General features: G+C 50.8%; 15 protein-coding genes across 15 annotated transcripts; 9 read left to right on the top strand and 6 right to left on the bottom strand.

The window, feature by feature from the left end:
• Window positions 1-473: 473 nt before the first annotated feature.
• N7510_003757 (kynureninase) lies at window positions 474-2,095 on the top strand (the record flags this gene model as incomplete). Its single annotated transcript, XM_056975683.1, has 4 exons — window positions 474-645; window positions 707-1,044; window positions 1,099-1,576; window positions 1,629-2,095. 4 exons carry the CDS (start codon window positions 474-476, stop codon window positions 2,093-2,095), a joined length of 1,455 nt encoding a protein of 484 aa, XP_056835639.1.
• Window positions 2,096-2,230: 135 nt separating this feature from the next.
• N7510_003756 (uncharacterized protein) lies at window positions 2,231-4,528 on the bottom strand (the record flags this gene model as incomplete). The annotated part of the gene is made up of 6 exons (XM_056975682.1): window positions 2,231-2,686; window positions 2,748-3,637; window positions 3,688-4,082; window positions 4,141-4,196; window positions 4,249-4,405; window positions 4,488-4,528. 6 exons carry the CDS (start codon window positions 4,526-4,528, stop codon window positions 2,231-2,233), a joined length of 1,995 nt encoding a protein of 664 aa, XP_056835638.1.
• Window positions 4,529-5,557: 1,029 nt separating this feature from the next.
• On the bottom strand, window positions 5,558-6,207 carry N7510_003755 (cytochrome c oxidase subunit 7; the record flags this gene model as incomplete). The annotated part of the gene is made up of 5 exons (XM_056975681.1): window positions 5,558-5,587; window positions 5,675-5,706; window positions 5,762-5,822; window positions 5,905-5,983; window positions 6,179-6,207. 5 exons carry the CDS (start codon window positions 6,205-6,207, stop codon window positions 5,558-5,560), a joined length of 231 nt encoding a protein of 76 aa, XP_056835637.1.
• A 221-nt stretch (window positions 6,208-6,428) lies between these two features.
• On the top strand, window positions 6,429-8,906 carry N7510_003754 (uncharacterized protein; the record flags this gene model as incomplete). Its single annotated transcript, XM_056975680.1, has 1 exon — window positions 6,429-8,906. One exon carries the CDS (start codon window positions 6,429-6,431, stop codon window positions 8,904-8,906), a length of 2,478 nt encoding a protein of 825 aa, XP_056835636.1.
• A 374-nt stretch (window positions 8,907-9,280) lies between these two features.
• On the top strand, window positions 9,281-10,547 carry N7510_003753 (uncharacterized protein; the record flags this gene model as incomplete). Its single annotated transcript, XM_056975679.1, has 3 exons — window positions 9,281-9,477; window positions 9,536-9,711; window positions 9,775-10,547. 3 exons carry the CDS (start codon window positions 9,281-9,283, stop codon window positions 10,545-10,547), a joined length of 1,146 nt encoding a protein of 381 aa, XP_056835635.1.
• A 265-nt stretch (window positions 10,548-10,812) lies between these two features.
• N7510_003752 (thiamine-binding protein) lies at window positions 10,813-11,370 on the bottom strand (the record flags this gene model as incomplete). Its single annotated transcript, XM_056975678.1, has 4 exons — window positions 10,813-10,879; window positions 10,959-11,061; window positions 11,145-11,250; window positions 11,317-11,370. The coding sequence occupies 4 exons, from the start codon at window positions 11,368-11,370 to the stop codon at window positions 10,813-10,815; spliced, it is 330 nt and encodes a 109-aa protein (XP_056835634.1).
• Window positions 11,371-11,816: 446 nt separating this feature from the next.
• Window positions 11,817-12,930, top strand: N7510_003751 (inositol-pentakisphosphate 2-kinase; the record flags this gene model as incomplete). The annotated part of the gene is made up of 2 exons (XM_056975677.1): window positions 11,817-12,668; window positions 12,730-12,930. The coding sequence occupies 2 exons, from the start codon at window positions 11,817-11,819 to the stop codon at window positions 12,928-12,930; spliced, it is 1,053 nt and encodes a 350-aa protein (XP_056835633.1).
• A 452-nt stretch (window positions 12,931-13,382) lies between these two features.
• N7510_003750 (nucleotide triphosphate diphosphatase NUDT15) lies at window positions 13,383-13,963 on the top strand (the record flags this gene model as incomplete). Its single annotated transcript, XM_056975676.1, has 3 exons — window positions 13,383-13,470; window positions 13,523-13,728; window positions 13,763-13,963. 3 exons carry the CDS (start codon window positions 13,383-13,385, stop codon window positions 13,961-13,963), a joined length of 495 nt encoding a protein of 164 aa, XP_056835632.1.
• Window positions 13,964-14,498: 535 nt separating this feature from the next.
• On the bottom strand, window positions 14,499-15,242 carry N7510_003749 (uncharacterized protein; the record flags this gene model as incomplete). Its single annotated transcript, XM_056975675.1, has 2 exons — window positions 14,499-14,549; window positions 14,598-15,242. 2 exons carry the CDS (start codon window positions 15,240-15,242, stop codon window positions 14,499-14,501), a joined length of 696 nt encoding a protein of 231 aa, XP_056835631.1.
• Window positions 15,243-17,488: 2,246 nt separating this feature from the next.
• Window positions 17,489-18,418, top strand: N7510_003748 (type 1 glutamine amidotransferase; the record flags this gene model as incomplete). Its single annotated transcript, XM_056975674.1, has 1 exon — window positions 17,489-18,418. The coding sequence occupies one exon, from the start codon at window positions 17,489-17,491 to the stop codon at window positions 18,416-18,418; it is 930 nt and encodes a 309-aa protein (XP_056835630.1).
• An 820-nt stretch (window positions 18,419-19,238) lies between these two features.
• N7510_003747 (alpha/beta fold hydrolase) lies at window positions 19,239-19,469 on the top strand (the record flags this gene model as incomplete). The annotated part of the gene is made up of 1 exon (XM_056975673.1): window positions 19,239-19,469. The coding sequence occupies one exon, from the start codon at window positions 19,239-19,241 to the stop codon at window positions 19,467-19,469; it is 231 nt and encodes a 76-aa protein (XP_056835629.1).
• A 1,875-nt stretch (window positions 19,470-21,344) lies between these two features.
• Window positions 21,345-21,890, top strand: N7510_003746 (alpha/beta hydrolase; the record flags this gene model as incomplete). Its single annotated transcript, XM_056975672.1, has 1 exon — window positions 21,345-21,890. One exon carries the CDS (start codon window positions 21,345-21,347, stop codon window positions 21,888-21,890), a length of 546 nt encoding a protein of 181 aa, XP_056835628.1.
• Window positions 21,891-23,671: 1,781 nt separating this feature from the next.
• N7510_003745 (nitroreductase family protein) lies at window positions 23,672-24,388 on the top strand (the record flags this gene model as incomplete). Its single annotated transcript, XM_056975671.1, has 2 exons — window positions 23,672-23,977; window positions 24,068-24,388. 2 exons carry the CDS (start codon window positions 23,672-23,674, stop codon window positions 24,386-24,388), a joined length of 627 nt encoding a protein of 208 aa, XP_056835627.1.
• Window positions 24,389-24,759: 371 nt separating this feature from the next.
• Window positions 24,760-25,645, bottom strand: N7510_003744 (chitin deacetylase; the record flags this gene model as incomplete). The annotated part of the gene is made up of 2 exons (XM_056975670.1): window positions 24,760-25,231; window positions 25,293-25,645. The coding sequence occupies 2 exons, from the start codon at window positions 25,643-25,645 to the stop codon at window positions 24,760-24,762; spliced, it is 825 nt and encodes a 274-aa protein (XP_056835626.1).
• Window positions 25,646-25,935: 290 nt separating this feature from the next.
• N7510_003743 (CCDC47 family protein) lies at window positions 25,936-27,068 on the bottom strand (the record flags this gene model as incomplete). The annotated part of the gene is made up of 2 exons (XM_056975669.1): window positions 25,936-26,304; window positions 26,361-27,068. 2 exons carry the CDS (start codon window positions 27,066-27,068, stop codon window positions 25,936-25,938), a joined length of 1,077 nt encoding a protein of 358 aa, XP_056835625.1.
• Between the last annotated feature and the right edge of the window lie 156 nt (window positions 27,069-27,224).

Below are 27,224 nucleotides of genomic sequence, written 5' to 3'. Positions count from 1 at the left end.
CTTGCCCTATTTGAATCGTAACGGCTGTTTAGAACCCAGAATCATATTGCAAGGGCGGCTGGCATCGGCCCCGTTGATTTGCCAAAATATCCATCTATACAGGGCCGGATCACAATTCCGGGTTCCGCCTTCGGGTCCATTATTGATCGAACCGGGCTGAGGTAGGCTGGCGTGATACCTGGACCTGGTAGCGGGGAGATAGAGTTAGGGTTTCAATTATTTTTTGGTCATTCCTTCAATATCACCCAATATCACAATATCACACTCGATCTCGAAGACAAATAAATGGTCGGCAAACTTGGCCAGTGACGTCGCTCGATGCGTGTGGGGACGGATCGTACACGGAAGCGGATGCGTATCCGGGTTGGGCTCGATGGTCGAATCGAATGCGCTATAAAGAGCTACGGGCGGGGGAGAGGGTGTCGGCTGTGCATCTTCTTACCAGTATCGCCTGAATCCCGTCAATTTTGTTCATGATGACCGGTGTCAACGGTGTAAAGGCGCCCAAGCCCGTCTTCCCTGCAGAGGCAGCTTCGAAGGAGTATGCGGCCTCCCTTGATGCTGCAGACCCTCTACGGGACCTGCGCGACCAGTTCATCATCCCGTCCAAGGCGAATCTGGCAACGAAGAAGCTGGCCAAACCAGGTAACGCCAGGCGCCCGCCTTGTATTGGAATGCCGGTCTGACTGACCGTTGTTCGTCCCAGGATTGTCGGAGGACTTGAGCATTTATTTCTGCGGCAACTCTCTCGGCCTGCAGCCCAAGGCTGCGGCCAGGTATATGGAAGCGCAGCTGGACACATGGGCGTCCATCGGCGTCCGTGGCCATTTCAATGCTCTTGAAGACTCTCCACTGAAGGAGTGGCAGCTCCTGTCCGAGCAGGCTGCGGCGTCCATGGCTAAGATCGTCGGTGCGGCGCCAGAGGAGGTTGCAGCCATGGGCACGTTGACCATGAACCTTCACTGTTTGCTTGCCAGCTTCTACAAGCCGACTGAGACGAAGCGCAAGATTTTAATGGACTGGAAGGCCTTCCCTAGTGATCATGTATGTTTCAGAAAAATCATCTGGTGGATAGAAAGCTACTAACATCCTTTCCAGTACGCAATCGAGTCGCACATTGCCTGGCATGGCCTCGACGCAAAGGAGAACATGGTTCTTATTGGCCCCGACGAGGGCGAGTATGAGATCTCGACGGAGAAGATCTTGGGCTATATCGACAAGCATGTCAGTGACGCAGCGCTCATTCTCTTGCCTGGCATCCAGTACTACACGGGTCAGCTATTTGACATGCCCCGAATCACCAAGTATGCCCAAGAACGCGGTTTGACTGTTGGCTGGGACCTGGCCCATGCGTACGGCAATGTCGAGTTGAAGATGCATGAGTGGAATGTCGATTTCGCCGCCTGGTGTACGTACAAGTACGGCAATGCAGGACCCGGTGCGATGGGTGGAATATATGTGCACGAGAAGCATGGGCAAGTAGACTACAGCGCTGGAGAGGATGCTCCGAAGTTCCGGCATCGCTTGACGGGGTGGTATGGTGGCGATCGGTCGGTGCGCTTTAAGATGGACAACAGTAAGTTTGCCTCTTGTCCGTTGAGGCCCAAAATAGCACTGACGAGTCCCAGAATTCAAGCCAATCCCCGGTGCTGGAGGCTTCCAAGTCTCCAACCCCTCAGTCATCGACCTCACCACCCTCTGCGCTTCCCTGTCTGTCTTCGATCAGACATCGATCCCCGCCCTGCGCCAGAAGTCTCTCAAGCTGACTGCGTATCTGGAACATCTGCTCCTCAAAGACACCACAGATGAGACGCGCCAGTTCACCATCATCACTCCATCAGATCCCCATGCGCGGGGTGCCCAGCTGAGTCTCCTCCTCAAACCTGGCCTCCTGCACACCGTGGCCCAGCGTCTTCAGGATGCAGGAATCATCTGCGACAAGCGAGAGCCAGATGTTGTCCGTGTTGCTCCTGTGCCTTTATATAACACTTTTAGTGAAGTGTGGAAGTTTGTGCAGGTGCTCAAGGGTGCGTTGGGAGAGGGAGCTGCTTCTGGCTTGGCTGATGGCTTGGCGTCTACATCTATTACTTCTTGAGAGGCATGAGCATAGCATAGCTGGAGCGTGGTGTTGTATGTCGTTATGAAAAGAATACAAATACTTTGCACAGATCCAAAGCTCTAGCAAGGACGAGCATAACATTCATCTGAGATGCAAGGCGTATTTTATCTTCTAAAAATTTCCTATGCTATCCCAGTTCTCTCCGCTGCGCAGAAACTCCTGTCCTTGGGAGAAAAAATTCGTAGCAAGGATAGAGAACTCATCATTCGACAGAGTCAAATGCTGTGGCGAAATCACCGAATCCACCGGATAGTGCTGCACGCTAGAGAAAGTGGCATTGGTACCAAAACCTCCAACTCGAGGACTGGGGCGCTCCTCTTCATGAGTGATCAAACGGGTTGGCTCCGGCAACGGCGAAGTCTGTGACACCTCTGCTGCTACCGGTGGACGTCCCGCATACAGTGAATCTCCGAACAAGCGGCGAGCAGAATCCGCATCGCTGTTGGAGGAGTATTCCAGGATCTCCCAGAAGCGGGAAAGGTCGATAAGAAGACTTTGGTTCTGGGCGCCCGGGTCGGATTGATAGGTGGCTGAGACAGCGTCTTCTAGTCGCTGCAATCTCTGGGCCTGTGTTTCACATAAACGTCGTTGGGAATAAATCACAATGTAATTTTCTCGGGGTACATACCAATCGCGCCATATGCGGCCACCTCTGACCGATCTGTTGCACGAACTTGACGCATTTCGTGAATCTGTCTCGTTTTTGTTCTCGGATGGCTGGGTTTTCGGTAAAGCTCAATTGCAATTCGATGGTTGCCACTACGGCAGCGCTGTATCCCAGCAACGGATCCGACACCAGGAATCTCTTCTCCTCGAAGAAGTTGATGAAATGGATGATCCATGTTGTGTGCGATGATATCAAATCGGAAGTATGCTGGAGGAAGATCTCGGGAATACTGCTTCGAAAATTTCGAAGACTTAACGAGAGCAGGAGCGGATGGTTCAGCAGGCACAAACTGGTGTGGTACATGAACTGATTTAAAAACCATGGGCCCCAGTATTCTCGGTGGGCCTGTAGTTCCTCCGGAGACCTGTCGCCAATGTTGGCTGGCTTGAAGCGGTGGGTGTAGGGCATTCGTGTCTCGAGGTCCATTTGCAACGCGATGATCTTTGAATACTCAGAATGGGGAGACCACGGCGGGACGTTGCTCGGCCGTCCATGTAGTCGCACGTATCGTGCAGCTCTTGCGAATACTTCGCTGAGCATGATCACATAGGCAATGATGCCTTGATCCTGCATGTCGCTCCTGCGTATCTCCAACGCCGATGGTCCGGGTGAAAGAAGTCGTGCAGGTCGGCTTGGGCTTTCCGGGTAAGGAAGGCCAACTTCTGGGGTGTCTAGAATGGAAAAATCACCACCATGTAGTCGCTTGAGAAGACAAATACTCCAGTAACAGCGCCTTCGCTCTTCACGAACTATATGGCTCATCGACGAACGCGCGTCAGCGCCGAGATTAGCACACTGGGCAAGGTTCATTGCAAGGCTACTGTGGATGCTGGAGCGGTGCGTATTGCCATCTGAATGGGGTCTCATTAGCTGTGTTCAAGAACAGGAGAAAAAGACATACTCGTAAAGTCCACCAAGCTCAGGAGACAGAGACACTGAAGGGTCGACAACTCCACAGGACCCTCGGAAACTCTTTTCATAACCAGACCCCGAGCCACTTCGGCATAGCCATTGACCAAATTATTCAAATCATCAGGACTTTGTCGAGAACGATCCGAGAACCGAAGACTTAGTGCCAGCACAGTATAGATAATCTCGACCTCTCGAGTTTGCAGAGTCGCAAGAAACTTGCCTCGATGAAATAGTGGAAGAGGCTGGGAGTCACAGTAGAGCAGATACAGTTCCGCCACTGGGAGGATCTCCTCCCAAGGTGGTAAGACGATAGATTGGCGTGAACCAGATCGTTCCGGCTCTGCCAGATATGGCTCTTGTGCGGTTATCTGGGTGCGCTTGTCACTGTAACACGAGATATTAAATAAACGCCTATATCAAGATGCAAGGCAATCGTTCGCACCCTAACATATTAAGAACTTGCCCCAATTTGCCTTCCATGTTTCGCAATCTGTCATCCTACAGCTCAGTCAGTTATAGTAGGGGATGAAGCTAGTGATTTTCCAAGTACCAATGCATGAGAACCTCGTGAGTCTAGGGCATTAGATCTCGAGGTTTCCTCCGGGGCCGTTGAGCGACGTCTTTCGTCCGCATACAGACATGGCTGGCGCAGTCGCGCACACAGAGAGCAGACCGGCTGCTCTCCTGGACATTTGGCTTTTTTGCGCCTGTAGAGTCAGTCAGCGTAAAAGTTCGTGGCATTCGTTCACATGGAGCACCAGACCTGCAGGGCTCGCAGGCTTGACGGACCCGCTTGGCAGGCCGCCCAGCACTTGCTGAATCAGGTCCATCCATGTTTAAAAGAACAAATGGTCAAAACGCATCCCCGCTTGCACTGGTAGCCATGATCCGTGAGTTTGACGCGTGGGAGACCTTGATGTAGTCGTCAAGATGTTCATTGTTGGCGGTAAGTCTTGATAGCGAAGAAGAGAAATATTTGTATCACCGATTATTCCCGGGCTTCTCCTCCTGCAGTCTCAACAAACCGAAACATCCAAACTATGGAAAGGGTAAGTCCGCCGCCAAAGAGGAAACGCCAACGAGAATGATGACTCAGCAATCGTTTGCGGCGCAATAATAATGCAACATTTGAAGTCATGAGCTTCGCTTCGCTCAGTGACTTGAAGCTGGTACTTTAGATAAGGGCCAATCGAGTAATTGGCCGTAGATGTGGGCTAGGAGGGTAGATTATGACTGATTAAGGGTAACAGATAGAGACATACATACGATACGGACCAACGCCTTAGATCCGATTTAGAGCCACTCTGCATGAGGTTGAAAGTAGCTTCATAGTGCGTACATGATGAATTGCTCTGCTTTGATAAATTCGGGAAAAGATATATTCATTGTTGAAGATTTGGATGGCAATGTTTATGGTGCAGCATTATTGAAGGGCTGACTTGGTCGATATATATTTTTAGGATCAAGAATACCGGTCTAGATCCTGAATAATACATTTGGGTTATGGAATGGAATACTGATCACCGTCCCACTAACGGAATCCGAAGATATTAGGATTATCTGTTTGAAATATGGGCTTGGGTCTCTTTGCAACTACGACAATGGTAGAGGTTGATCCCGCCAGAGATATGATCATGCCAGGTACCCTACAGTTACAAGAAAACCGTGCAAAAATATCAGTAAACAAAAGAAATCTTTCTGGTTTTTGTGTAGAGGCAATGGCTGGAGCATCAGCGCTTGGATTGGTTATATACAGCCCAAATCACCCATGCCTGCCACCATATCTAGCCCATTCCCCGAAGTAGAAGTACACCACCAACAAGTGCAAGTCAATTGCGACTGCAAGACAGAGAAACCATTTATTTCTCACCGAACCAGGTCTTGTGGCCCTATTAAAATGGTCAGTATTTGTGAGTGACATAGAGGCGAGCAAATGTTCATTTGCTCCAAGTCGAAGGAGGATAGGTCGAACTAACCAGAACCATGCGGCACATGGCGTAGGTGGTAGCTACAACCGAGTCAGCAATGTGGTCATGGACCATCCAAGGGCAGGATTTACTCACCAGCACCCAGACCGTAGATCGAGATCAGGTAGGGGTACACGAGGAAGCCGGAGCGGGAAGTCTGGAAGACAGCAAAATTCAGGTCAGAATATTGCCAATGCCCAGATTATGGTGTTATATTTCGCCTTCGGCGGGAGACGGACCTGGTACCATTGACGCTTGCCATCGTGGCCTTGGAACAGACGCTGGTAGTAGGGAACGCGGTTCTCACGGAACACGAACCTGTGCGACCAGAAAAGAAAAAATTAGCATTTATTGCCAATTGAGCGAGAGGAGAGCGCAGCAGTGTCGAGGGTCAAGCTCAATTGGGTCGCGATGACCTCGGACCGGAATTCGACGGTCGGGCGCCCTCAATTGGGGGATGGATGTGCAATTGTGTGCGATGGATTTGCGCGGGAAGAGTGGGAGTGAACGTACCCGGCCATGCGAGGGGCGGTGCGGAACATTTTGGCAGTGGTTCGAGGGACACAGTGCGAGAGGAGAGCAGGAGAGCGTGTGGGCAGACGAGAGAGCGAAGGCAGATGAAGTCGTCGGGGCCCATCGGGGAGCTTGCACGTGACTGCTGAGTCAGACACTTGCCTGAACTTGATGGCCAAGGACCAGACAGAGCAGAACGAAAGGCCAGCTGAGCAATGGTCTTCGTCCAGCGTCAGCGAATTCTCTCCTCATGCGCCCGGCGCTTCTTCGATTACTGAAGAGGCCGTCCTCCGTCTCCATCCTGCAATCCCTCGCATTAGCTCCCACTGGAATCGAGCAATTGGACTACACGCATCGGTGCTTGCGATGCCAGTCGCGGGCGAACTCGCAGCAGCCAGCACAGGTCGATCATGCTGGGAGCCATAATGGTGGAGGCCGGCGCACACAGAATTACCCGGCACATCATACAAGACCGCCGACGAGCTTTCCCGTCCACGAAATTGAACCGACGCGAGAGATCGAGAACGCCGTGCCTACTTTGCACACCGACAATCTCGGAGCAAGCAAATACGCGACAAAAGACTTGGGACTACGGCCAGAGGCACTCGAATTTGAATCAGATATTGGTCACACCAATGACCTAGGAACACGTCTCGTCGACCAACCGGAGAACAGAAACAACTTCGACTTGTGGGAAGAGCTTCTGCGGTTTCGCCAGCGCCGCTATGGGGATAAAGGGACGGTGGATATATGGGAGGCCCTGACAGTACGGGTGGATGGAGTCTGTATCCCCGTGACCGGGGCGCGGGCAGATTTCTTCTGGAAGAGCTTTGTGGATCTTGGGCTGAAACGGGAGCTTCTCCTTAAAGAGGTTGTGAGCTACGCTGTCAGTCTCTGTGAAAGGGAGGGTGATTGCTGGTCCCAACTATACGAGCGCGTTGTGGGTGGGCTCCTCGACCGCGGAATGACAAACCAGGCCGTTGAATATCACCGACAGCTTCAAAATACTCACTTCAGGAATCCTGATGACCTGGTGAAGATTCTGCCATTGGCCCTATCTCCATCGTCTTCCGCCAGCACGCTCCCGATTACCCTTAACGGGTTTCAAGAACAGACTGCCTCCCATCCCGGAATCAAGGCCTTCAGTGATATATGCCGTACAACAGACGGCCATTCCATCTGGTATCCTGTGATCAATATATTCTTGCAGCATGGATATGGGACAGAGGCATTCAAGATGCATGATTTTTTGGTCCAACGCGGGGACCATCCTCAGACTTTCGAGGAGATGCAGCCGTTGTTGAACTGGGCGCACCATATCTCGAAGAAGAGAGCATATAAGCGACTGCGAGAGTATTCCGATCAAAGATTTCTGGCTGAGACATCCGCTGAAGGATCACAAGAAAAGGCAGAGAATATACCAGAAGAAAAGCCCCTCAAGGACGATATGGGCGCCCGGTTGTTCGCCACTCAAGCCCTCAATATTGAAACCATCATTGCTGGCCTGAAAATGTTCGGCGTTACAGCAATTGGTCCACGTACGCTGCGTGAGATGGCCGCGAGAGCGAAGGACAGTCACGATATTCTGGAGAGGCTGAAAAAACTCAAGCAATCTGGCATCTCGGTCGGAAACAGCGTCTTTGCACAATTGATCCAAAAGCTGGCAGCGCAAAACCGTTCTATCCTCCTTTCCGACCTTCTCTCCAGCGATCAACATCCCGATGCGGTGGAGGACGCCCACGTGCAGGAGTCGCTTCTCGTTTCAAATTATATTGCAAAAGACTCGCGGCAGTACAACTTGTCGTTGGCCATTCTTACGGAACTCCTTCCAGACGGACAGAGCCTCTATGAAGTTCATTTTCGAAAACATGTTGCTGCCGCGGAATGGCGTACGGCGTCCAAGGTTGTGGATGAAATGACTCTCTGTGGTAAGGTCATGAGCCAGGACAGCATGGAGTTTATGGTCCAGCATGCTCTCACCCCTCGTCGGGTGGGACATCGTCCACCCACACGTCCAGGAATTTCCGACCGCGATGAGGTTCTATTTGTTTTCAAGATCCTGCAGCGTGTGGTTCCTGCTGGGACCGTTGTCAGTAGCTCGATCTGGGTGGAACTGCTGAAGCGCCTAGGCATGGGGCAGTACTGGAGTGAACTTCAAGAATGCTGTGGATGGCTGGCCCGTCAGTATGGGCCTCATCGGGAGCGAAATCCTCAGCTCTGGGCGCACCGTTCGGCCTCCCGACCAACCTCACCGCGGCCGAAGTATGGCGAGAATCAACTCATGCTCGATCTTATCTTCAGCCCCAAAATGCAGTACGCCATTGTGGAATGGGGCTTCCAGCAGCGTATCCACCCCGAAACGAACCCGCAGCAGCTCGTTCCGTGGGTGCGTGGTATTCTCCTCCTCCGAGAGCTGGAGCAGAACGGTGTCCGACTCCACGAAGCCTGGATTCGCCGCGCCTGTCGATCCCGCCTCGCCGTGCTCTTCAATCAACCTGGACCCTCCGCGCGCCGCCTCAACCGCAGAGTGCGCGAGTCCAACCTGTGGAGCCCGGAGCGGTTGATCCTGGATATGTTTCGCGCCTGGGGCAAGTCGTCGCTGTTTGGCGGGTTAGAGTCGAGACCGGAGCTCTTGACATATCCGCACCGGTCGCCCTTATCGCTGCGCCGCACAGCCCGGGTGAAGTGGAGAGGCCCATACGTCAGGAAGAAATATACTACTTTCTAGGCAGCGCGCGATGTACATAGATTCGCATCAACCATTATCGATAACGGCTCTCTCCTCGCGTCGGAGTGTTTGTTTACTTAGCCTGCGTGGCCTGAACAGCAGCAATCCGTCGTCCGCAATACGCTATTTAGCATAGTATATAATCCTAATCCACCGTCACTACGTAAAAGTCCTACTAGGCGGGGTCGTTCTTGCAGGTCCACCCGCCTGAAACCGCGAAATAAAAATAGTTGAGACAAGCAACGCGGCCTGGACCCAGTAGGGATCGCCACCTCTAATTCATTCCACCTCCCTTTTAACTGTTCCTCGACTCACAGTACTTCCTATATCCTTCTTACTCTCTTCGATATCCCAGTGCAATCAAGAAACAGACCATGCGCGCTCTCCGCCTTCTGGCCCTGCTGCCCTTCGCATCAGCCGCCCACCTGCACGCCGCGCGCTCCTCTACAACCGCCTGCAACAACTCTCCAGCGCTATGCTCCAAGTCCTACGGCGAGATTACGCATCTCGGCGCTCATGACAGCCCCTTTGTGTACGGCTCGGCGACGGGCGACTCATTGGCAGCCAACCAGTAGGCGACCCGTGGTTACTGATTTTCCGAGATTCAAAACTGACGCGCGGCACCATAGATACTACAACACCACAACACAGCTCGATGCCGGCGTCCGACTGGTCACGGCGCAGGTGCACAATAGTAATGGCGAGTGGCGTTTGTGCCATACCCTCTGTGAGCTGATGGATGCTGGGCTGTTGAGCACTTGGCTGGGGAATATTAAGACGTGGTTGGATGGTAATCCGAACGATGGTGGGTCAACTAACTATTACTCTATACCCAAAGGGCAGAGCTAACCAGCCGATTCTTCTCTAGTGGTCACCGTGTTGCTGGTCAACTCGGACAGTGCAACCGCATCGGAACTGAACGCTCAGTTCCAAACAGCCAATATCACCGACTACGCGTACGTGCCCCAGTCGTCGAGCTCCGCGCCATCCTCTTGGCCCACACTGCAGGAGATGATCAACGATGGCAAGCGGCTAGTGACCTTCGTTGCATCGATCGACGCCTCCGAGGAAGCGCCGTACCTGATGGACGAGTGGACGTATCTTTGGGAGACCCCATACGACGTCTCGACGCCGACGAATTACTCGTGCGTGCCGAACCGCCCCCCTGCCGTGGCGGGCGACACCTCTACCGCGCTGTCGTCGGATCGGCTCCCGCTGATGAACCACTTCCTCTACTCTGAGGGCCTCTCGTTCATTGGGGTCGAGTATCCGAATGCGAGCTACGTGTCCACGACGAATGCGCCGTCCGGTGGCGTGGGGAATCTGGGCAGCGCAGCGACCAAGTGTAAGAGTGCCTGGGGTGGGCGCCAGCCGACTTTTATTCTAGTTGATTTCTTCAACCAAGGCCCGGCTATCGATACCGTCGACAGCCTGAACAACGTTACCAACGCTGTTGGCCGTTCTTCGGTTTCGGCGTCTAGCTCCACACAATCCAACGCCGGTTCGACGAAGAGTAACGTGTTCACGGCCCTGGTGCACCTGGCCAACTCCGCTCGCTCGGGCGCCACCCCGTCCATTGGCAATTGGGTCTGGGTTGGCGGGAACTGGGGGAATCTTCACGGTGGAGGGATCCCCTTTTAGGAAGTGGTTGTTTTATAAGATTTGCCTTCCGGTTTTTTTCTTATTCTCTTTCTTTTGGTTGTTTCCTAGGAGTATGGGTCTCAGGATATGGACCGGTGCATAGAGCATAGCTCCGGGTATTGTTATGGGCACTTGGGATGCAATTGGGGGATTGGATTGGCGTTTGGTATTTGGGTTAATGGATTCCGGCTAGATATTGATTGCCGGCTATTTTTTTTGTATTTGTGCAGAGGAATAATGAAAAGACCCCTCGATAGAGCCACATCTACTCCTTACCCAGCAACTGCCGGACTTTATTCACCTTGTCCTCCGCTGTCTGCAATTTATCAGTCCTGCATAAATAAACACGTTAGAATCTCTCCAGAGTCGTGTGTCGTAGATAGACAAGGTCAACACAAAATAAAAACACACCTCGACCCAGATCGGATATCAGACTGGATGCGCACAACCCCCTGCTCATGAAGGAGGGTATGCGCTTGTCCGATGACCTGATGAACGCGGTCCCACGATCCCTCTGTAGAAGTCAAGTCAAGTTCAAGTGGTCAGCAATTAGCGCTGCATGAAAGAAGAGCAACAAAGCAAGACATGCGTGCGTACCGAGCGTCGTGCCCGCCGAATGCATCGTGTATTTCACCCCGGACTGCTCGATCAGGCGCTGGACGTCGGCAACCTGAGCCGAGACCGAGGGGGAGGAGGTGCCGATCTGGGGAAGGGATTATTAGTAATTGGCGAGGGATGACAGTAGATCCAAATGAGATGGGATCAGTACCGGGATCAGGCAGAAGTCGGCGGTGCAGTGCGATGGCGTGGGAAGAGAATTCATGTTGAGGGTGAGGCTGAGTGAGGAAGAAACACGCTGACTGCATCAAATAAATAACTGATGCGATGGATGACGTGCACTAAACCTCGCCGGTGATGGACCCAGGGGTGAGCGCCACTGATCGACCGAATCTTCGCTAAACCCTGTCTTTTCTTTCTTGTTTCTTTTCCTTCTGTCTTTCTCAACCACAAACTAACGGACACACACTCACTCACATCCTCCCGCCGCGGGGGATCAGCGCAACTTCTAAACCCAACTCCGACGATCGTATTGGCCCCCTTCCTTATTCATTCATGACATGCATGAGCAATCCTAGTGGCTGCTTCTCATGATTCAGTCTCCCATCTACAATATTGTTCTGACGGTCCATCTCTGAGATTCGCTTCTTTCGGACCGGGGCAGACAAGCCATGCTCTTGCGCGCCTCGCTTATTTTGCTCGCCACCCCGGATGACCAAACCCCATCTTTGTGAGCTCCCGGCGGGGATTCAGCTCGTCTACCTCGCCGAGGGCGGTGCCAATGTCATTTACCGCTTTGTTTCGCCCGCGTCTGCTCCGGTCAACTCCGCGCTCGCGGTGAATCGATCGCTTTCCACTGCGGGTATCGAGACGTGCAGCAACGTGCCGGCTCAGCTAGGAGGGAAGTTGCTGCGTCTGCGCAAAGAGACTGCGGCCGATATTCCCTACCAGGAGACCGTGCGCAATTTCGACAATATCATCAGACCGCTCTTCAACCCGGAAGAGCTAGTTGACCAGACTCTGATCCGATTGCCCGAGGGGCTGATTCAGCGCTGCAACGAACAGCTCCGTCTTGCGGAAATTAACGGTCTACGCCCGTCAAAGCGCCATGGCGGCTATCTCTGTCTGAATGAGCCCTTTGGTCTTCTCATCACCGACATGACCACCGCAGACGAACCCGGAGCCAGCATGGCCGAGCTGAAACCAAAGTGGCTTACGCAGTCGCCCTCAGCGCCCTCGACGGCCCGCCGGTGCCGCACGTGCGCGTTGAGGGAGATGAAGGATTCCAACGCATGGAATCTGCAGCAGACAGACCACCAGCGGTCCTTTTGTCCTTTGGATTTGGTCTCGGAGCGGTTCGAGAATGTGTTCCGCGCAACGGCGTTTATCAAAGGTTGCGGAGATCGCACGCAGCTAGCCCGCGTATTGTACCGCAATACCACTCTTCAGAAATTGCAGTCGCATCAGAAAGCCATGAAGAATGTCGGATTACATGGTCCGCTGGCACAGTCGCCGGAGATGTCTGTTGCGATGACGCTAAGGGATTGTACCATGTACATTAAAGTGAGTCTCCTTGGATTATCTTTGTCTGTGTTTGTTTTGAGTCTGACACTATATGCAAAAGATTCCTAGCGACGACAGAGCCCCCGTCGAAATCCGCCTCGGCGATCTCGATGTGAAAGCTGGCTCAGGCGGCAAGGCCGAGTACTGGCTGGATGTGGAGACTCAGCTCATCAGTGAAGGTTGGTATCGAGGCGCCAATAGCAGTCAAGAACGTAGTGACTGCGCTCTGCAGAGCTCGAGGAGATCTACTCCCTCTACATAAATTGCTTTTTCTCTCAGTTGAGCCTCATTCTTGAATCGAGACGGACCGGCTGGTACGGGCCCGTCAACTACACTAATCTAGTTCTCCTCCCGAGAAATAAACGTGTTTCGGAGAGATGTTTGGTTTGTATATTACCAAGTGGTGTTGGCTATGCTGCGATTCAGGCCGATGTCTTTGGGTGGTTCTCTGATTCTTGTTCTCTGGATTATGTTTGATGGGCGGCTGTCTGAGATTATCCGTTTGCCTAACAATGGGATTCTATCGTTTCTCTTATCCTTTTCATGCACGAACACTTGTTCATCGCAATTTAGACTCCGAGTTGTATAGATCGACATCCTTTATTGCTGCCTCAGGCCGAAACGTGACTCAAAACAAATTCCCTTCCTGACTCGTGCGTGCGATTCAACTCCTGAAATAAAGCAACCTGTACCACCAATCCTTGATACCGAGAAATGCAGCCAGGGATCGGTGTTGGAGTTTTTGTCTATAATGCCGAAGGCAAATTCATCCTAGGCAAGCGACTGGGGAGTATTGGCGCAGGTGTGTTCAGAACCCTTATGCAATCGTTTCTTAACTGATATATTTATTTCAGGAACATGGGCGCTCCCGGGCGGGCACCTTGAAATTGGCGAGTCATTTGAAGACTGCGCGGCACGGGAAGTGCTTGAAGAGACGGGCCTGGATATCCAAGGTCTGGAGTTCCTGACGGCCACCAACAGCATCATGGCGAACGAAGGCAAACACTACGTCACGATATTCATGGGGGCCTATCTATCTGACAAGAGTGCACAGCCTCAGGTAAGTTTTAGGGCATGCTTTTCCTGTTAGTCAGTATTTGACACTCACAAATCGCAAGCTCCTCGAGCCTGAGAAGTGCGCGGGATGGGACTGGGTGAACTGGAACGATCTCCGCGCAGATGGTGAGAAGGAGATGGCATCTAACGAGCTGGGATCGAATGATCGACGGCTTTTCCAACCTATCCTAGATTTGATCCGTCAGCGGCCGAAATTTCAAGCACATCCAAACAAGTAGAAGTTGAGCAAACTGGTTACACTAGATGTCGATCCAATCTTTTCTTTGGTCCAAAAATCCGAATAGCTAATGATAGCGTCAATTATTCATGCTTATACTCGGAATTTCGGATAATGTTTCAAGATATATCAGAGTTGAATGCTTGGATTAAAATCAAAATCTTATACATTATGATATTGAATATTGAGAAACTGGCTTGCTGGAATTCTGCCTCATGAAATCATGCATGTAGCGAGAATGGCCTTGGCAGGGGCTTAGTTTTAGTTCCTGACAATCCTTTCCCCGGGTGGGGGGTGAGTAGGACACATTAGGCATAGGTGAGGCTGTTGGCCCGTCCCGGCCCCAAGGAGCGGAGTGATCGACCCGCGTTCAACAAGCATGGCTTAGAGGCAGGAACTATTTTTTAATTCGTATGGTAAATAAGAAGTCCCACAAGGCCGCTGATCCATCTCAGGCCAGAATCAATAAGTCAGATGGTCATCACCAACATCAAAAATGCAAGGCTATTCGTAAACACATATGCTACTTCGTCCATTCAACTCGAACCAAAGATCCAGTCCTCTACAATAACGGCAATTATGACAATCTGTTTCAGAGTCAGTTCCGACTGGTGAACATTCCATAAAAAACCTACCAGCGACAGGTCCACGCCTGGAGTAACAATCACATCCAGAGCAGGTCGATACCCTTGGCGCGAACTGCGCATCAAGGCCAACTTTTCATTATGCTGGATACTTTCGCGCACCTCAGCGACCTTCCGATCGCCATCCACAATATCGAACAGTGCTAACGCATTTCCGTGCCGCTCGACCTGAAGCGTGAGCTTCTTCTCCTGCTCACTCTTGTTTTGAATGGCAGCTGCATTCTCAAAAGTGATGTTAAAGTTTCCGGCCGAGGGCGAACTGAGTGACCATCGCGGTGTCCCCATGGCTATACTGCCATTATTGCTGCCGGGTAACGAAACGGACCAGATATTGGTGAATGAGATCCTGCGATGCAGCTCGAACAAAGGCAGTCCCGAGGCGTCGCGGAATTCACGACATGATCGATCACTATATTTCCTTCCTGTCACCGTAAAATGTGGCGATCCATCTTCATCTGTGATTCTATATGCCACCGCCGACTTGGGGCGACCTTCCGGCCGAAGCACGAGACGGGTTTTCGAGGCTGCGATAAGTTCCTTGCGAATGGCGATATGGCGCACTGGTGCTCTTAGGGTTTTACGCGGCTTCCGGGAGGATACGTGAGCTATGCGATGCTCGTAGTATGCGGTCGTCATGTTGTTATCGTAGTTGGGGGGTGTAAGAGGAGCAATGAGGGGCAGTCTTTATATCTGCGGGGTTGGGTGAATAGGTCAAATTGCGTGAGGCATTTGGATATCTTAAGCGATAACTTCATTGGCTCATGCCTGTCTGTGCAACCCCTCCGTGTGCAATGCCAAGGGAAGCCTTGCACGCCACTTTAGAGGAGGTTGTGGCTGTGTAAGACATGATGAAGACAACGATGCTTACAGCGGTGGGTTCATATTGATGTAGTTCCGCCCCATGTTTGATATATCATGTTAGATAGCTGTCTTACGGTTGCCCTGATCTAATAAACTAATCCTCAGGCTTATGATTAGGGCGAGTTGTAGTTATCGCTCTCGTCAATCTGTGTTAGTAAACCCCCACTCCTCCTAACAACTACAACATAAGACTAGATGTACCCCTCTATTTTAAGATCCACTTAAGACGCCATCCTCGTAAGAATGTCCATGATAAACGAGCAACGTCTATTTTAACTGAGCGACATTCGGACTAAATACCTGCGCTTGCAGGATTACCGACAGGAATGAAACGATTGGCAAATAAACTGAAAAGCTATGACTCAAGCTAGAGTTCCTACCACGACAGACAGAACCACGTTCTGCAAGACTGTCGAGGCAGTTCCGGCGGTAAGTGTCGTTGAAGCTGCTGCATCTGTTGTCGAGCTCTGCAAATCATGACAATTAGCAAAAAAATCCATCAAGATTACGAACTAGACGGGTAACATAACGCCATAAGAGAGGGCATCGTTCAGGATTGCCTTGAGATAAGAGGTGAATGTTGTGTTTAGAGCAGTAGTTATCACACTTGGAGATGAGAATGACCTCGCTTGGAAATGATGGTAAGTCCGAGTGTATGAAAACTGCCTAGGAAGAGCTAATATACCACATATGTACTTCGTGACAATCGTACAAAGGAAAAGCTGGGTTTAAGTCCTGTCACGTCTCAGGCAATTGTAGGCCATTGTCGAGGAGATGAAAATAGCAATCAAAACTAATACCGAGAAAGAGAAGTGTTTCATATTTGAAGTTAAAGCAGAATCACAGACTAAAACTAGATTCAAGTTCGATTCCAGATATGGGTTCCATAAACAAAGGCGTTTGCATGATACATTTTGTTCAAGCTCCATATCAAATAATTCCCGACGCGCCGAAAAATTGGAATAAACCGACAGTTCAAGGGAGAGAAAATCTAATTCATCTAATCTTATTAATCTAGGAACTAAATTCCTAGCCCATCCAACCAGGATCTGTAGCACTCTGTAGCATTGATTCCTACTCGTCCGTCGCCTCCTTGAATTTAGTGTGCCAAAGCACCGCCATAACATGTCATTCTAGGTTAAACTTTGATCTTAATCAGATGCGTAGTGGACCGACTCACAGCTCTTGGTTCAGTTTGAGGAATCATAAACCGATTCCACTGGACCAACAGTCTCTGCTAGAGGGTCCGGTAAACCTTGCCGATGTCATCTGTTACAAGGCAAAAGAGAAGTCTTTTCGAAGCGGAATACTAAAAAACCTGCAATATATATAATATCACTGTTGATTTTGCTCGAAGCCGTATGTTCGTGATCTTCTCCTAACGGTTGTTCCTGCTGCCTTTTCGTGGCCTCCTGATCGACCCTGGGGCGGCGCCCAAGATGATACCGCTTCTTGCGGTGCAGCAACTGAAGTGACAAATCGGACAAAATACCCATTGAGTCAGTTGATCGGCAGTCAACCTGCTGCATCATTTACTGACATTCTACTTATCAATGCCGAGGTGTCTCGTGTTACAAGTTGAATCCTTTAAGGTCAACTTGGCGATTTCCTTCAACAACAGTAATTAGGTATCTTTGCTAATGATCTAATTTCTATGCTGACCTTTTAATGCACTTCACGAAGGGCTGTGGAAGAAACGATTGAAAGGAACGTGTTGCAATTTAAAATTTTTCTTGGTCGATGCCACCCAACATGCTTTTTACATAATGGCTGGGACCAAAGTTGGAGTAGGTGGAGTATTCAAGAACTTCTATACTCAACGCCAGAATTTCTCTTACCCCCATTTTATTCCATTGACTTTAACGACAATAATGATTTTACATAATTCGTCTCAAAGACGCATTGGAGTCGGCTGACTCGTAGTAGTGCGTGTTGACAATTTCTTCACTATATTTCGCTCTTCGCTCTCATTTCAGTCTGAATAAAAAACAGTATCATTGCTTTCCCAGCTATCTACAGAGATGGTTCGCAACATCCACGTCGCCGTTCTCGATGTTGACATCCCAGCCCGTATTCTCTACGAGGCCCGCGGGCTTTGCAGCGCGCACTTTCGCAATATCCTCCAAGAGACCGCGGGACAGATCAACGAAAGCGGCTTAGCGAGTGACAATCCTATCAATATCAGCGTTACTCCATACGACATTCGAGGAGGCCACTACCCTGATTTTCGCAAGATGCGTGGCCATCTCGATCAGATCCAGTGGCCCGAAACGTCTCCCATTGACGCTATCTTGATCACTGGGGGCGAGCCAGGAGTGTATGAAATGGACCAGTCGCCGTGGATGCAAACCCTAGCGAAATTTCTCAGAGAGATCTACGACCGATACCCAGAAGTCCGTATCCTGGGCACCTGTTTCGGCCACCAGCTGATCTCGCACATCCTTGTCCGCGATCCGAAGGACCCCGTGCGGGATGTATTTGTCGAGAAATGCCCCCTCGGAAGAGAAGTCGGTATCTACACCGTGCAGCTTGAAAATGCATTCATTCGATCATTCCCAGGAGCACTGGGGCATCTTTCACAAGGCCAACTACGCATCCAAATGTTTCACGGTGACAGAGTGATGGCCGTGGAAAAAGGCCAGGCTGTGACTCTTACCGACTCGCTGCCAGTGTCTCTGCCGGCACCTTGGATCAATGTGGGCAGCACACCGATCTGCCCTATTCAAGGACTGTATCATCCCGGGAGAGTCCTGTCTGTGCAAGGGCACTATGAACTCGACGCGTTTGGAATGCAGAAGATGTGTTTGGATTCTGCACCGCGGATGCAGTGGAAGCAGTCGAAGTTGGCACTGTTTTTGGAGCAAGTTGGGCCTGATTTCGAAGAACGACAAGATGATGCGAGAGCGTTTGCGTCTGCGGTCGTTTGCTTTTTGGCGGGAGTCGAATTCTGACTATTTACTGCACCCGAAAAGTTGACAGTATTTGTCGTTCTTTCAAGACTTCAACAGATAGACTTTTGGTCCGAAGATATAATCAAGAAGTTAAAAGCAGACCGTGAATTGAAAACCTTGAGTCTGGCGAACTTTAGGGTACAATAAGGGTCGTGCTGGCTGAACACTCCCTGAGACTTTTTAGACATCCTGTCTATTCTAGGGCAACAATAGTTCACGGCAATTGGCCGAATTATAAGTAAATCGGCGGGGAGATCATAGCTCGACCATTTGCCGGGCCGCATCTAGGTGATCAGAGATACAGCGGGAGGCCATTGAAATAAATCAGCGCTAGCAGTGCAAAATAAAAGTAAATCACAATCAAAGCAGGCCGAAGAAAATGCGGAAGAATACAAGTACTTAGTATGCACCTCATTATCTATACGCGCGATAATCCTTCTCCAGACCCATGGTTAGATAGCAGAGAAAGATGCTCCTCAGGAACGAGGAGACGCGTCGAAACAATACTTGTTACTAGTTTCCAAAACAAGGCCTCCTATCCTAATAGAGTAAAGTGATGATTGTGTCTACTAGCGCTGATTTATAACATGATTGCCCTCTAGTTACGGTAAGTGATGCGAAGTAAGCATAGCCACCACGAAGCGCTCAGGCGCTTGCACCCAGACTAGAAGAGAAATTAATTCTTCGATCCTTCGATCCTTCAAATAAACACCGCGGAGCAGCTTGATGTCGCTTTCTCACCAACTCTTCCACGTCAAAATTTCTTCTCTGAGCGTTTCGCTGGATATTGTCTTCTCTCGCTGCCCTATTTCGTTTCAAAATGATTTCGTCCAACCCAACCCTCATCTTTGTGCACGGCGGATGGCACCTGGCCGACTGTTTCACGAATATCATCACGGAATTAGAGCAAGATGGTTATCACTGCATTGCTCCTCAGCTTCAAATGTGCGGCACACCTGAGCCCGTCTCATCTTTAGTCAGCACCGTTAACGTAATTCACTACCGAGTCGCCCACCCTACCGAACCGCCCGCTCCGCCCGGTCCCTACTAATATTTTTGAATATTGCTCGACCACCAGGAACAGTATGAAATTGATAAATACAGTAAATTAATTCGGGCAGCGTGTTCTATTATGCCCGAGTGTATTACAGTTCGAGCAGCGCGGCGGCGCTCTTTGAAACGTCGTTTTTCCTGTCCCACTAGGCCCTGCCGCTGTAGTATTATTGGCACGAATATACTCGTCCTCCCACTGTGCGCGCGTACAACCCTCCAATCGACTGATACTTGTGCCAAGAATTGCTTGTTTTTTCTGCTGTTTGGCATGAGCGGTGCGCATTCGGTTGATATCGGCTAAATAGAGCGTTTTTTCATGCATACTAGCGCGCGCGCTCTTTGCCAACTGTTCAATTTGCACCAAAGCTCTCTCGATATTGTTATCCAGTTCTAATTGGCAAGCGTGCTGTAGCAATTTGCCAATTGACCGCGTTTGCCGCTGAATTTCAATAGGTTTCTGTGGTGTACAGGGGATAAAACCGCTGCTTCCACTCTCTCCTGCCCTACTACCCGGGGGGGTAATATCGATAGAGATATTCAATTTATCCAATACCCGCTGCGCATTAAGAGGTAGAAGACCGGCGCCAGCAAAAGCATTTTGAATAGTCGATTGTGTATATGCTTTTGCGCGCGCAAGGGGGTAATTAGACAAGAAATCAAGCTTGTCAATATGGTGTATACCATCCACAATCATCGATTGAATCAATTGACCATATTCTTGCTTGATAATAGAGAAACAACCCACATCAAGCGGCTGAAGTAGGTGGGATGAATGTGGCGGCATACAAATAGAGATAATATTATTATCTCTACATATTTGGTCAAATTGAGCGGTCATATGGCTTCCATGTCCATCCAAAATTAGGACACGCCACTTGCCCTTCGTACGGCCATTAGTCAATGGTATAAAGTGATTTGTTAACCACCGAAGGCCAATTTCATTAGTCGTCCATCCATTGTCGCTAACCTCAATACACCAGTCGCAAGGGAGGTTGATTTCGGAAGAAAACCAAGCCGAATTGTAGGTTTTTGCTTTGAATATAATTGTTGGTGGAAGTGCCCATCCACTCATACAAATTGTTTCAACTGCTGTTACCCACTCGCGATTCCCTGGCTGAATTTTAGCCCTTCGTCCATAGTAACCAGCGCGGGTTACTACTTTAGAAGTGCTACAGAGGCCCATTGCGAAACCAGTTTCGTCAAAATTGTAGATATCGTCTTGGTGGATACCATAGGTGCAAATAACCTCTTGAACAAGGTCAAACCATTGTTGAATTAGCTTTGGGTCCTCACAGAGAGCGCGCTGATAGTCCCTGCGCCGTGTATATCGTGTATCAAGCTCTGGTGTACGCTTGATAAACTTGGTGACCCAATTCTTGCCAACCGTTACTAGAGGACCTTGGCCGCGCTGAGATAGTAGTAAATTCGCCATCTCTCGCACTAATTCATGCCGAGGAGCAATTCCACGGTCGTCCATAGAAAGAACCCAATTCTCTAGCGATTTCTCCTCTAATTCGGTCAATTTATGGCTGTTTGCGCGCGTCGTAGCGCGTTCAGTGGTGCCGCTGCGGCGATCGCGAAGGGTGGTGCGCGGAACACTGTATAGATCCGCAGCGCGTCGTACAGTCAATTTTTCGTCATTTTTGAGAGCCTCAATAGCAAGTAATAGCCTGCCCTCTTGATTCTGACGCGTATGGGTGGTAATATTGCGAATTGGTGACATGGTCGCTGAATGAAGTGGTAGGAGTAGATAAATTTACGCGTTCGCGGGCGGAGCGGGCGGTTCGGTAGGGTGGGCGACTCGGTAGTGAATTACGTTAGCCAGGTCCAAGATATCATCTTGGCCGAGACCACCAAGGGCAATGACGTGATCATGGTCAACCACTCCTTTGGCGGCATTGTGGGCTGCAGCGCTGTGAAGGGATTCACCGCGAAGGACTCGTCCAAATTGGGCACGGCCAAGGGGCAAGTTGTGGGTATCATTGAAATGTGTGCTTTTATGGTCCCGTCGAATGTATCCCTTCGCGACCTGGTTGCAAGCGCACCCGGTGGGTTTCGTACCCATACCTCTCCAGATGGGTGGGAGGTTATTGATGATGACACAATCGACCTATTCTACAACGACTTGCCGGCTGAGAAGGCTAAGCATTGGCAGAGCCGGCTTGTGAATCATTCAGCGGCGACTTTCGGTGATAGTGATAGTATCTATGCTGGGTGGGCTGATGTTCCGGTTTGGTATCTTCACTGCACTGAGGATAATGCAATGACTATTCAGGCGCAGGAGGCAATGGTTGCAGGCGCAAAGCAAGCTGGAGCTTCGGTTACGACTAAGACACTGCAGGCGGGACATAGTCCTTTCTTGAGCAAGGCGGATGAGACGGTGGAGTTTATTCGTGAAGCTTATAAGAGTCTCTCTTAACTGTGGTGGATGTCTGAGAATGGTTGTGTTTTCCCTTATAGATAACTAACATTTCGATTGGCAATTTTCTATGTCTAGTGCAGGAACCGTGGCTATCGGACATGACTAGGCAGAGAACTGCAAGCTAGAAGAGAATAATGAAATCTTCAAAATTGTAGGCCTCGGTCAACTTCATATCACAAAAACTTCTTTTATACATTGGTTCCACAATTCCTCCACAGGGGATTAGGAGCATTATGTCACATCACTGAAAACATGACATGCACCCTAGGCCCTGGATCGAAACACATTTATCAGATCTGCACAAGAAAAACCATTGAATACTTTCAACTCCCCAAATGTGCCCGTCTCTGTTGGTAACATGTAGAACCGTCAATTCGATGCCCAATTCGGCAAGGCATTGAACCTCATAACTGTCGCTCTCAGCCAGCAGAATCTGGTCGATGGTCGGAAGAACCAGAGATTAAATTTTAGTTTGAGCTGAACAGTCTGCCAAACCGATGCTTAAACTCTACTGGAAAAGATATCCGCCCCAACAGCAATGGCTCCCGCCAGCCCACAGGTATCCATCCCCACAGGCTGGAGCTTCCTAATAAGCACGATCGCAACTGCTTCTTCTTCTTCTTCTTCTTTTTTGCATTCCCAATTGCAAGCGTGATATCGATGCGATGATGGGCTTGCCGAAAAGCTTCACTGCATGGTGAAAATTACTATACCTTTTCCAAATTTCAAGACGGGTCTCTGAGTTATGAATGGCATATACTATTCATACGGTATTTATTTAATGATTGGAGCTAAGAAGAATGATTGTATTTCAACAAATTATGAAATATAAACCTTATTCAAAACGGTGTGCTTTAATACTAGAGGTGGCTTAGGGTTATCGTGTCTCGATGGAAACAAGTTCAAGGTTGCTTGTGAGAGATTCAGCGTCGAGGCAAGTCAAGGAAGCACCACGGCTTGCGATAGTATGATCAACCAATAAAAGTCGTTACATACCGAGTGACATCTACTCCCCAACGGCTCGTAGGCAACGAAGTCTTTTGCCGAATGTGGGGCCTATGTCACCACCATCGGATATACGGAATAACGATACGGGGGGAGGAAAGACCCAAAAGGCCTGTCAACTCGAGAAAATTCTTTAAAATCCAACAGGAACTGACGACGTAGCACTCACCGATCGCATCAGCAGCGGGGCTTAACTATCTACTAATATTAATAACGCGTTGATAATCAGAACGCTCGGCACCGGCGCAACGGCATCGGCGCAACCCCGAATCTAGATGCGAAAAGCTTGGCTCTAGCGCATTTGGGCTTTGTAATGCTGATCAAAGCGTGGGGCTATTATTCAGCGGAACTGGCTTAATTCCGCAACTGCCTCTTCAAGAATACGGTACCACCTGTTCTAGACAGCGGAGAAGGAAAAAAAATCCTAAAAAAGGGGAACAGGCAGGAACAAAGAACGCCACTCGGATAAAGGCTATTTCAAGTGGTTATTTCATGTCATTGGATACAATTTTTTTTTGTAGACATAAAAACCCGGTACGTATCCGAGGACTGCTCTATGGAAGACTCGAATTGCATATAAAAAAGACACCAGCATGGCAAGACTCCTTCGATCCCTTTCCAAGCATCTCCACTCTCTACCGGGCCCCACCACCCTCAAGAGTAGTCCTATATCAGTGCCCTCTCCCATCCCAGTATCCCGCCTGTCTCTTACATCTTCACACATCCGTCCATTTTCTTCTTCCCCCAACAACCACACACCCAAATCAACAAACATGACGGCCGACGCCCTCGTGCAATTGGCGGAGAAGCGCCGCACCATCTACCAGCTGGGTCGGAACAGCCCCGTGCCTGACTCCAAGGTCGAGGAACTGGTCAACGCCGCCATCCTGCATATCCCCAGCTCGTTCAACACCCAGTCCACGCGTATTGTCGTGCTGCTGAACTCTGAGCACGAGAAGGTGTGGGACTTTGCCGCCGATGCCTTTGGCGGCCTCGTCGCGTCCGGCGCCGTCTCCGAGGAGATGTTCAAGAACCAGACTCTCCCCAAGCTGCAGAGTTTCAAGAAGGCCTACGGCACTGTACGTTTCCTTCCTCCTCGCCTCTCCTACCATAACCCCCACAACTGCCTTACAAAAGCAATTGAAACTAATCCGAATCCAAATAAATAGATCCTCTTCTTCGAAGACCCCGCCCACATCAAGCCCTTCCAGGAGAAATTCGCCGCCTTTGCGCATCACTTCGAGCCGTGGGCCGACCACTCCAACGCCATGCACCAGTACTTCCTGTGGACGGGCCTCGAGGCCCTGGGTTTCGGCGCAAACCTGCAGCACTACAACCCGCTGATCGACGCCGCTGTCGCGAAGGAGTGGAACCTGCCTACTGAGTGGCGCCTTGTCGCGCAGATGGTCTTCGGTAGCCCTGAGGCCCCTGCGGGTGAGAAGACCCAGAAGCCCCTTGAGGAGCGGGTTAAGATTTTTGGCAAGCAGTAGACCAATATTGAAAATATTGGTTTCATGATACCATGTTTTGGGGTTTGTTTGGTCATGCGTGTGAGATAGGCGTGCTGCATTATAGATCTAGTTGCAATAGACTTCCGTGTCATTATCTTTGTTCTCTGCGGTTAGTAGATGGTATAGGGTCTTGGCGATTTTGGAGTTAAGAAAACCTGAGTTCAACCTCGAGAAAGCATCCACATTGTCCGTGTGGATTAATACAAGTCGACAGGAACTGAATTGAATGGAACAGTGCCATTCATCCTATCCAACGCAGACGAACAAGAAGAGCACTCTCCCCTCCTATCAAAGCCAACCTCATCTACCTCGGCGCGGCGTACCACAACTCCTGCGGATCCCCCAAACACTCACCAACGGGAACAGCTATACGCCAAATCAATATCATCATCTCCAAACCAAACCTCACCATCACAGCTCAAAATTAAACCAGGGAGTGGGAGTGGATGGAACTTACGGACCAAACCCCTAGCCTCAACCTCATTCAACATGTTTTCCACCAGCACATTAACAGTGTTATAATGCACATCATGTGCCAGCACGACCGTGCCACCGGCATTCAGCTCCGCCTTGAACTTCTCAAAACTCATCCAGATCTGGCCAGCATCGTCGTGCTCGTAGTCCTTGGTATCGATACTCGCTCCAATAACGTGGTAGCCCAGCTCGGTCATGATGGAGAGCGCGAGGGGGTTGAACATCAGGAAGGGCATGCGCATGTAGCGCGGGATGACGCCGACAATACGCGCGAAGGCGTCTTCGAGTTGCGTCATTTGTGATACTATCCCTGCGTGGTCGAGGGTAGAGAGGTTGGGGTGGCTCCATCTGGGTTGGGTTGGATTAGTTTAGGGTATACACGGGACAAAGGATGGAGAGGAGGAAGTACGTGTGCGAGGCGAGTTGGTGGCCCTCGGCTACTGCGCGGCGCATCGTATCCGCGTGCTCGTGGATGTTGCCCATGTGAATGCCGTTCAGGAAGAAGGTTGCGCGGGCACCGCGTTGGGAGAGGGTGTCGAGGATTTGCGGCGTGTAGATATATGGCCCGTCATCGAAGGTGAGGGCGATTGTGCCCGGCACGATGCAGTGATCGATCACAGCGCCGATGGGCACTTGAGAGATGGTTGCATGACCAGTGTCGTTGGGTAGAAGGGACGAGAGAGACCAGGTCTTGGGGATGGAGGCGGCTGCGGAGGAGGTCGTGGAAGAAAGGACAGCGGCCAAGAAGGTCAGGAGCTGCATGGTGAATAAGGGATAATTGGACGTTGAGAGTGAGGGCTGTTGAGGTAATAATGGAGGAGCAGTTAGGGTTGGAGTGAAGGAGGAAACATGGAGGGCGGAGGACAAGAGGGAATATCTCTCCATCGCGGCTGCCATTTGGTAGTTAACAGTACATCTGAGAAGATCAAAATATAGGAATACAAGCAAGACACGAAGAGGATGAAAAGCAAGCGGTCACGCTCGCCTTTTAGCCGGTTTTTAGCCGGCATAAGAATCAGGGCCAAATCAAACTAGAATGCCCCATTGCCCATCTACCCTCTCTTGGAGTACTTCTTCATCGACTTCCGCTGGCCCTTCTGGCTCTCGCGATCCAGGAACTTGCGCTGCTCGTCCGCAGTCATGCTCCGGAGCAGGCGGTCCCGCTCCTCCTTCTTGATCTTCTCCGCGGCGATCTTGCGCTCCTCGGCCTTGTCCTCCTCTTCGAGGCGGCGGATCTTCTTGATCTCTTCCTCGCGGGCATTGCGGATCTTGCGCATCACCTCGCCGCGGAAGTGGGCTGAGGCGACCAGGCGGTCGCCAAAGCGCAGGAACTGCGTAAACAGGGGCAAAGTCGAGGCATAGCCGGCAACAGATGAGGCGAGGTTGACGGACAACTGGACGCGCTTCCTCGGGACGGTCTCCTCAATCCTGTATGGGTTAGGTCGGTCCAGAGAAAAGGGGGCAAGGGGCCGGAAACATACTTGATAGGCTTGTCCAGAGGCTGGTCCGTCACAATCAGATACTCGAAGTTACTACCTGCATCCTCAATGGCCTTGATCAATTCGGTAGAGAGAAGGATATCGCTGATCTCAGCATTCTCGGTCATGACCGTGACCCACGGGGGGAGCTTGGGGTTATCCTTGGTGAAGGTCATCGAGGCATCGTAGCGGTCGGTGCGGAATTTCTTCATGTGGCTCTTGTGGACAACAGCCCAGATGAAACCATCGTAGGTCGAGGGCTGCACCTTGAGCGAATCATTGGCGGCCACGGGGACCAGGTCCTTCTCCTTGCCATCAAACGTATACAAGAGAGCCTCGTACCGCTCGCTGGGCACCTCCCAGGTCTCGAAGAAGAAGCTGAAAAGGTATTCCACCAGGTAAGTGACCGGGTTGTACCGCTTGGGCATCTTGAGCGCCACATCGACGAAAGCCACGTTCTGGCGGCCGGATGCGTACGCAGTGAACTCGTGCGCCGACTTCTCCTGAACCACCTCCTCCGGGTTCACCAGCTCCACATCGAGGGAATCACCACCCTCAGTGGACACGCGGGGAATGCCGTCGAACCCAACCACCGCAAACTCCTTCTGGAGGACAGGGGCATGAGCCTGGGCCCAATCCTTCGCCCGCCGGCGGTTCTTGCGTGTGCCCCAGAAGTGCACGAGGAGGATGGCTATGATGAACGGCATGATCATCGCCTCCTGTTGGAAGTCACTGGGGGACACGCGCTCCCAGATCCGGTACCATTTCGTGTACGGGACGGTTGCTGCGAGGGTATTGGCTGCGGGGACGGTGGTCGTGTCGGCCACGAGCGAGGCGGGCGATGGGTTCGGAGCCTCCACGAA

The sequence above is a fragment of the Penicillium lagena genome (genome assembly GCF_028827675.1).
Source record: "Penicillium lagena strain IBT 129212 chromosome Unknown utg000002l_segment0_segment0, whole genome shotgun sequence".
NCBI classification, from domain to species: domain Eukaryota; kingdom Fungi; phylum Ascomycota; class Eurotiomycetes; order Eurotiales; family Aspergillaceae; genus Penicillium; species Penicillium lagena.
Note: the sequence above shows the minus strand (reverse complement) of the source record. Positions and strands in the feature narration are given on the sequence as shown.